This window comes from Moesziomyces antarcticus (genome assembly GCF_000747765.1).
Source record: "Moesziomyces antarcticus DNA, scaffold: scaffold_v10007, strain JCM 10317, whole genome shotgun sequence".
In the NCBI taxonomy this organism is placed as follows: Eukaryota; Fungi; Basidiomycota; class Ustilaginomycetes; order Ustilaginales; family Ustilaginaceae; genus Moesziomyces; species Moesziomyces antarcticus.
In genome coordinates this window covers 637,366-645,656 of record NW_014639003.1, presented here as the reverse complement: position 1 = coordinate 645,656, position 8,291 = coordinate 637,366, and the positions used below count along the sequence as shown (strand labels likewise).

The following is an 8,291-nucleotide window of genomic DNA, read 5'->3' as shown; positions in this document are numbered from 1 at the left end:
CCCCCCCCCCCCCTCTCGAGATAGGTCTGGGCCTCGACGCTATTATACCCACTTGACCCTGTGCATAGGCGGGGCTCGATCCTTTTTGCTCAGCGTACATGGTGGTCACCATCATCTTCTTGAACCCCTCGTCAAACAAAAGAGAGAGTGGGGGGCCACGCGGGCGGAGCACCTCCAAGGTGCCTCAATCACTCCACAAGGCGACACTGTGTACAAACAGGGATACATTGTCGCCACGACTCTGGGTACTGTAAATCACAAGTGCTTACAGCGTATACAGCCGCATTACAGGCGTCGCGCCAAAGCGCACAGACCAGATGCAGGCACGACGAGTTTGGATCGGTGCACACACGAGGTTGAGGAGGTTGTATTGGTGTGTGGGCTTCACGCGCGCAAGAGTGATGTGCACCCTTTGCCATACGCACCCACTTCATCAATCCCTTCGATGCGGCGTCGAGGGTGTGGTGGAGAGCTTCATTTGTTGGTTAGCCCCACCAATCGCATCCTGATGAAGCTCGGTCAGTCGGTGGGCGTCTCCGTGGCCTTTATTAGCGCAGCCGTACGAGCGAGCCCCCCTTGGCATCCCGCTTCCACTATCCACGATCTTCTCTCTCCGCATGCGCTGCAGTATGAGGGCTCAACTCACGCTCAACATGGCGAAGCTGCTGGCTTTGCTGCTGGTGATCACGCCGATCTTCTTGGCCCTCGAGACGAACGCCACACAAGCTGGAATGCCTCACCTGCATCCACGAATGGTCAAGTGAGTACATCCCGCTCTGCTGGTGGTCTGATAGCTTTGTGGCAAGTTACTGACGTAATAACGATGGCTATCATGGGTACGGACAGACACCGCAAGATGGAGGCGAGGAGCCTCATGTCGTGGCTGACAAAGATCTCGAGCAAGGCTTCCGACTGGATGTGGGGAAGCGTTCCCAACCCGGTCAAGGACAGCAGCCGCATCCCCAAGCCGGTGCCCGGAGGACCGGACGTCATGCCAAAGATGCCCTACCCCTATGCCACGGGCATGATCCCTCGTCTGGCCAGCGAGACCATGGCTGGCAACGGTCTGCCCGGTGGCTGGATGTGCGTGCACGTCAGCCCTCCTGCCGAGAAGCACGCTGAAGCTGCCGATCAGGGTGCTGGCGCTGGCGGTGCTGGTGTTGCTGGCGCCGGCGCTGGTGCTGGTGTAGGTGCTGGTGTAGGTGCTGGTGTAGGTGCTGGTGTAGGTGCTGGTGGCGCTGGCGCAGGTGCGGGTGCAGATTACGGAGGTGCTGGCGCCGGCTCCGGCGCTGGTGCAAGCTCGGGTGCTGTCTACGGAGGTGCAGGTGCTGGCGCGGGTGCCGGCCCTGTCTACGGAGGTGCTGGTGCTGGTACCGGCCCTGTCTATGGAGGTGCTGGTGCTGGTGCAGGTCCTGTCTACGGAGGCGCTGGCGCTGGTGCTGGTAACGGTCCTGTCTATGGAGGTGCAGGTGCTGGCGCTGGTGCTGAAGCTGGTGCCGGTCCTGTCTATGGAGGTGCTGGTGCGGGTGCCAGCGCTGGTGCAGGTGCCGGCCCTGTCTACGGAGGCGCTGGCGCTGGTGCTGGTGCAGGTCCTGTCTACGGAGGCGCTGGCGCTGGTGCAGGTGCCGGCCCTGTCTACGGAGGTGCTGGCGCTGGCGCAGGCGCAGGTGCTGGTGCAGGCGCGGGTGCCGGCGCTGGTGCTGGTGCTGGCGCTGGAGGTGTTCCTCCTGGCTACATCCAGTACAACGGCCAGCTGATGACGATAGATCAGTACCAGCAAGTCATCAATGGTGCCGGTGCTGGTGCCGGTGCTGGTGCCGGTGCTGGTGCCGGTGGTCTCCAGCGTCGCGACCTGTACTCGTACGACGTGGGCAGCCTTCTTATCGACAACATGCTTCACAAGCGCCAAGACGCCGCCGAGCCGGCCAAGGCGCCAGCCAAGGTGCTCATGTGCATCAATGGCGATCCCGACGTGCCTGCGATCAAGTTCAACACGATGACTGGGCTTCGCATCCGCGACGCCTCGGCGCAGCAGGACGGCGTGGTGCAGGTGACGAACCTGCCCAACTACCAGACGCCCTGGATGCCCTTCCTCCCCACCGCCGACATGTGGGCCGAACAGCAAACACTCATGATCGAACAGGAAAAGATCATCGAGACCAACATGACCACCACCCCTCCTCCTTCGTCCTAGATCCTAAGGGTCGGATGCGTCCCTCACGTCTTCTCTTCTTCCTGCACACGCGATGCCACCATGGCTCCATTCATGTTTTGTGGGTGCCTTTTCTTCTGTTCGTTTCCACTTGCTTCGCCCGTAATGACACAGCCTCATACTTGATCGATGCAGAACCCGACTTGATTCCGCGACCTCTAGGGTGTCCAGCCGTCTGTGATGCTCGAGTCGGCTTGAGCCGTACACTGAGCGGCTAAATGACCGATCTCGTGTTAGGCGAAGCACCGGCCACGAGGGCATCGATCGAAGGGATGATGGAAGCTGGAGGTGCTACTTCAGGTGATGCATCAGGACAGGCGCCTGGCGTACACCAGCTTGCATTCTGCACCGCCAACATTGAGGTAGTCGGGAAGCGAGTGGAATGAATATGGGTCGACGCCACCATCCTCGCCAGGGGATAGAGAGGCCAGCGCCACCATGTTGTTTGTGTCTTCGGGCGGTGTTGGATCGTTGGCGTAAGATTTCTGGGCTACCCAGATATCGTGCACTCGAACGTGAGGTTGAAGAAGGCTTGCGATATTGGCTGCTGTTTCAAACCATGCAGTACGCAGGGGCAGGGGAATACCGAGCACTTCGATGACCAGGGAAGTTCTCGGGAGGTCAGGACCCACAAAGAGGCGTTGAAGTTGCGAGCCGTTGAAGACCAGCTGAACCGCAGCAACGGTGTCGAGATTCTCAGGCGAGACAGTGACTTCGACAACGCGGCCTCTGCCAACCCCGCGCGGGAAATTGACCATGCAAGACGTGTTGACGGAGTTGTTCGAGGCAAGAAAGCGTCGGACTTGCAGGCGGATCGAACCGCGCGCAATATCTTCTTCACGATTCAGGCTGAATCGTCCAGTGAACCGCCACCGAACAGTGCAGGATGGAAGCTCGGCTCGATCACTGTTCGGGAGAGGAAGTTCCTCGTAGGCGACAAGAGGAGATGGGAGCATATTGGACGTTGTCGGTCGGATGTCAGACCAGAGGTGGCGGCCAGTGTAGATAGGCGGAATCTGATCCTTGAAGGGCTTATCGGCCTTGGAATGAATTGAACGCATTCCAGCAGCTGCGTTGGCAGTGGTGGCAAGGCTGACGGCTCGGTATCGGTAGGGAGTCACGGGGAATGCCGGGCTAAATGAAGCTGGCTGGAAGCGGTTGGGAGATACAAGCTAGAGTCGGATGGAGTTGGCGAGTGGTAGCTCCAAGATGGGGCGAGCTGGAAAACTTCCAGAGTGTCATGGGTCAAAGCCGGCAAAGAGTCGGTCAAGAGGGACTTGAGAGAGAGGGCACGGATCGCTGCTTTCGTCGGGACGCGGCCATTACCAGCGTGTGGTGCGCACAGGCTGCAAAGCTGAGAAAAGTCATTGTAGTGATCGTCCTACCCAAGACGCCGGATGATACCGGCAACGGTGTCATTATGGCATAGTTGGAAGGAGGAGGTGGGGGTGGCTTTTGACAGAGACGGGGTCTGAGGCTCCCCAACGGCGCTCGAGATGCGCTTGGATGCCCAAGTCTGACATGCGCTATCTGACGAGTGGCAGAAACCATCTTGTCTTGGCTCGATGTCAAAAAAAGGACGAAAAAAAATGAAGTCAAAGCCGATGCTTCGAAGTTGTGCTTCAACCCGGAATCGAACCGGGGGCTCACCCGTGTGAAGGGCGTGATTTAACCGTTAATCGATTGAAGCGCTTGTTGTACTGCTATGCTTTCTCGACCGAGCTGCGCGTATATGAATGGCTTTTTCCTCTGCGCAATTCGCTGCGACCACGCTTCGCAACGCTCTAACTCTGCTTGCACCTCTCCAAAGGCAAGAGCATCTCGGCGCTCATTCAGAACCTGAGTCGACGAGGAGACTTGTTGAGGCTGCTGACCTTTGTCGCAGAAAGTTGGGTGCCCAACTGGCCTCACGTGGACTGCCGGGCACTTCCATAAGCGGCCTCCTCGCGGCGGGCTCAAGACGGAACACAGACATTAAATCGAGTCAGGCGACGGCGAAGGAAAGTGTGACAAAGACATGCTCATTGAACCAGGATCAAGACATCAGTTGATGACGTAGGTCTCTGCGCTAAGCACGGACTGCTGGGAGAAGGTGGTGGCGGCGCTGGTGTCGGCCAGGACGACGTCGGCCACCGACACGCTGGAGAGCGTCTTCTCACAGACAAAGTCGACGACGACGGGGAAGAAGACGTCGACGTTTTCTGCGCCCGAAGTGACCGAAAACTCGAGGCTGCCCGACTTGTTGGCGGAGGAGATGGAGTCGAGGCTCCACTCGAGGTTGTTGGTGTCCTCGTTGACGGCCCACGAGCCCTCGGGGCATTCGACCGAAGGAACGCTTCCCTCGGGCAGTGGGATGGCGATGATGATGCTACGCAGCTCGCCGAGCTGCTCGTTTTCGAGCTCGTACTCGATGCTCACGTCGCAGCCGCCTTCGCCGTTGGGCGAGGGCCAGCAGTTGATGGAGAGCGGCAGGGCGGTCTCGTCCTTGGTGACCATGCGCCAGCGGAGGAGGGCGAGCGACTGGTTGACGGGGAAGGGCTTGCGTGCATCGCGCGGTGCGAGGACGCGATCCGAGGCCCACGCCGCCTTGTCCACCTGCGGGTTGGTCTTGAACTGCAGGTCGCCGGCGGAGAGCACGAGGTTGGCGTCCTCTGGCGGAGCGAGTTGGAGGCGGATCTTGGCGAGGGAGGGGTCGGTGATCTTGAGGAAGAGGTCGCCCTTGATTTCGAGCGAGTCGAGGCCGCCGTCGCGGTTGCCCGAGATGGAGACGCGCTCCTTGATGATGGCGTGGACGGCCTCCTGGTGGACGGGATCGAGAAGGTCGAGCGGGTCGACGGCTGCGGGTGCGGGTGGTGCACGACTCGCCGAGAGGTTGGCGGGGGTGGAGGCGGCGAGGGAGGCGGAAGCGGCGTTGGCGGCAGCAGTGAGCTCTTCGTCTGCGGCGGCGGCGGCAGCGGCGAGGTCGCCGCCCATGGCGCCGAGGAGATCAGCGCCCTTTGACTTTTTGCCGAGTTGCATGCCCTTGCCCTTGAAGGGCTTGGCTGCTGGGGTGGAGGTGGACGAGAAGCCGGTCTGTACGGGGGCCTGTGTGGGTGGGGGCTCGAAGCGCTGCTGGACGGAGCCAAAGCCACCGGAGTTGGCGAAGCCGCCCGAGTTGCCGCCCATCTGACCGCGACGCGCCGCATCCCTGCGCTGCATCTCGAGCTGCTTTGCCCTGCGCTTGAGCTCCTCCTTGGCCTCCATCTCCTTGTTGCGTTCGATGATCTCCTGGATCTTTTCCTCGTGCGATTCCATCTCGAGGATGGACCTGACCTGGGTGAGGTTGACGTTCTCGCGGTAGCCGAGCGAGACGATCTCGTCGAAAGCGCCGAGGAGCTCGAAGCTGTATCTGAGCACGGAGGACTCGTCGAGGGATCTGCAGATGTCGGAGGTGACGCGGGCAAAGAGGTGGAGGGTGTCGATGTCCTGGAGGATATTTGAGTTCTTGTTGGTGATGAGGATCATGTAGAGGTCTTCGAGGGGTTGGTAGACGAAGCGCACGGCGTCTGTCTCGACCGAGGTGTGCTGCGATCCTGCGGAGATGAGTTTGGGGAACGAAGCGAGGAGACCCTCGATCCTTGACCTTGGCATGTCGCGGAACTGGCGGCTGATGACGGGCTTGCCGCCTCGCGTGGAGACGGAAGCAGCGAGGATGACCATGATGGAGGTCTATGCGAGGTTGCTGGTGGGGCGAAGAGTGTCGGCTGGATGTGCTGCCAGGCGAAACGTCGGTTGATGTCGGCGGCCAAGCTGAGCAGCCGTGTCCTGGATGTTGGTGCGGATGCGAGGGCGAGACGAGCAAGAGTGCCACCAGCAACGAGAGGTGGTGGAGTGCGCGCGCAAAGGTCGCCGACGGGAGGAACAAAGCAGCGACGACGTGATGAGGTGACGAGAAGAAAGGTGGCTCAAGCGGCGCGCAGGTCAAGGTGTGTGTGTCTGTGTGTCACTCTGGTCGGTGCGAGAGAGAGCGGACTGGCTGGCTGGCTGGCGCTGGTCTGCGTGTCTCCTCCGACGCGAGCCAGACAGGCCACGGGGGCCCGCCACGCCAGCAGGGCCAAGGCAAAGGCACAACAGCTGGTTCGAGCGCAGCTTCGACCCCAAGCTCCACGTCTGCGCCCAAGCACCGCGTCTCGCACTCACCTGGCGGCCAGCCCCAGCCTGGAATTGATCGATCTCGTGGGATCTTCCTCCCGTGCGGAAGAAGGGATTCGTGTGGAATTTCGGTTTTGGAATTTCGAGGCCACGGCAGCTCCCGGGTCTTTGGGCAGCGTCAGGCCGGTCGCGCTTCGATCAGGGCGCTCTTTCAGGCAGCCCAGCGCAGTGTCGAGCCGGCTGGAGTGCGAAATTGGGAAATTTGGATTTTTCTCAACAGCCCAGGGCAGAGAGAGAGGGCCGATGGCAGCCTCCGGAATGGGTGAGCTAAAGGCTCGTTCATCGTCGCATCACCACCAGCTCGCAGGCTCGGCTTGGCTGGGTTGGGCTGGGCTGGGCTGGGGCTCGTTCGCGCTTCTTCTCGAGATGATTGGAAATCGCAGTCGGTTGCTGATCCAAAGTGGATTCACATTTCGCTCCATCCTCCTCCACTACCACCGTCACCACACCCTATCCATCGTCGTCGCCATGTCCTTCCTCACTGGAGCCATCCGCACCGCCGCCGTCAGCACCTCCGCCCGTGCTGCCCTCCTCGGCCGCACCGCCCCTGTTGCCCTCTCCCAGCAGGGTAAGTAGTCTTTTTCAACCACACGAATCGGCCTTGTCGGGTTCACGCCCCTGCCTATCGACGCGGTGCAGCAATCGTAGCTCGACCATCGCAGTAGAACGAAGCAGCAGAAGTGGCAGTAGCAGAAGCAAAAGCAGAACGACTTGCAGACTCGGACAGTAGCATCGACGACAAAGCCGACACAAGGGATGCATTACGTCGAAGTACTCGTCGCTCGGGACGTTGCAACGCGGCAGCTATCTACAGTTCGACTTTTGCACCATCTCCGTGGATGAGCTCATGCTTCGGCATGTCCAGGCCCCGAAGTGGAGAGTCCATCGTGCCCGGACCTTGTGGAATCGACGCGCTCCGAGCTCACAATCGTCATCCCACGCAGATATCGCGTTAAGACCAGACTCGGTCTGTTGACGCCAACAGACACATACCCGTCAAGCTAAGCTGCTGGTGTTAGTGCTCCCGACCCCCCAATCGACCTGTCGCCATCTCGCCATCACACCACTATTTTGGCCAAGGACAATCGACTTTCATGCGCATGAACAACTTCTACTGCTTTGATTGCTGCTGCTGCCGCTGCTACTGTTTCTCGCCCTACGCCGATTGCGGTCATGCCAGTCTGGCGACCAACAAAGGCAATGCTTTGCGCAGCATCGACGCGTTGCGGGCATGGCGTTGCATGGACACCGACGACGCTCGCAGCAGAGATTTGACATTGTCGCTGTGCACACCCAGCATACTGACTTCTTGCCTCCGTTCGCATCCCATTTCGATACAGTCCGAGGCTACGCCGCGCACCACGAGGAGGAGTCGTTTGACGCCTTCAACTCGCGCTACGTCGGCTTCTTTGACGCGGTCGAGGACCTGTTTGAGCTGCAGCGCGGCCTGAACAACTGCTTTGCGTACGACCTGGTGCCCTCGCCCGAGGTGATCGAGTCGGCACTGCGCGCCAGCCGCCGCGTCAACGACTACTCGACCGCCGTGCGCATCTTCGAGGGTATCAAGCAGAAGGTCGAGAACCAGAACCAATACAAGCAGTACCTCGACGCACTCCAAGGCGTCCGCGAGGAACTCGGCATCAAGCTCAAGGAGGAGATGTACTCGGCATAATTTCTCCATGCTAATGCCCGCTCGCTGTATAAAGCCGCGCTACTAGTCGAGCGCTCAATTCTACCTCCATCTCGAATCCACACGGGTTTGCGAACACACACAAACATGACACATGACAGAAGTATGGCGATGTGGGTTGGGGGCAAAGGCAAAGAGGTGCATCTGACCTGCGAGATCCTGCATTTACGGGTAACACTCGTTGAGGGGGGCGAAAGG

General features: G+C 60.1%; 4 protein-coding genes and 1 non-coding gene across 5 annotated transcripts; 2 read left to right on the top strand and 3 right to left on the bottom strand.

Moving 5' to 3' along the window:
* Positions 1–445: 445 nt before the first annotated feature.
* Positions 446–2,194, top strand: PAN0_007d3337 (uncharacterized protein; the record flags this gene model as incomplete). The annotated part of the gene is made up of 1 exon (XM_014801421.1): positions 446–2,194. The coding sequence occupies one exon, from the start codon at positions 446–448 to the stop codon at positions 2,192–2,194; it is 1,749 nt and encodes a 582-aa protein (XP_014656907.1).
* Positions 2,195–2,520: 326 nt separating this feature from the next.
* PAN0_007c3336 (uncharacterized protein) lies at positions 2,521–3,735 on the bottom strand (the record flags this gene model as incomplete). The annotated part of the gene is made up of 2 exons (XM_014801420.1): positions 2,521–3,384; positions 3,673–3,735. 2 exons carry the CDS (start codon positions 3,733–3,735, stop codon positions 2,521–2,523), a joined length of 927 nt encoding a protein of 308 aa, XP_014656906.1.
* Positions 3,736–3,830: 95 nt separating this feature from the next.
* PAN0_t007c0008 lies at positions 3,831–3,902 on the bottom strand. The gene has a single exon. It is a non-coding gene; the product is annotated as a tRNA-Val (tRNA).
* Positions 3,903–4,255: 353 nt separating this feature from the next.
* PAN0_007c3335 (coatomer subunit delta) lies at positions 4,256–5,911 on the bottom strand (the record flags this gene model as incomplete). Its single annotated transcript, XM_014801419.1, has 1 exon — positions 4,256–5,911. One exon carries the CDS (start codon positions 5,909–5,911, stop codon positions 4,256–4,258), a length of 1,656 nt encoding a protein of 551 aa, XP_014656905.1.
* A 75-nt stretch (positions 5,912–5,986) lies between these two features.
* Positions 5,987–8,075, top strand: PAN0_007d3334 (COX5A-domain-containing protein; the record flags this gene model as incomplete). The annotated part of the gene is made up of 3 exons (XM_014801418.1): positions 5,987–6,177; positions 6,274–6,971; positions 7,744–8,075. 3 exons carry the CDS (start codon positions 5,987–5,989, stop codon positions 8,073–8,075), a joined length of 1,221 nt encoding a protein of 406 aa, XP_014656904.1.
* Between the last annotated feature and the right edge of the window lie 216 nt (positions 8,076–8,291).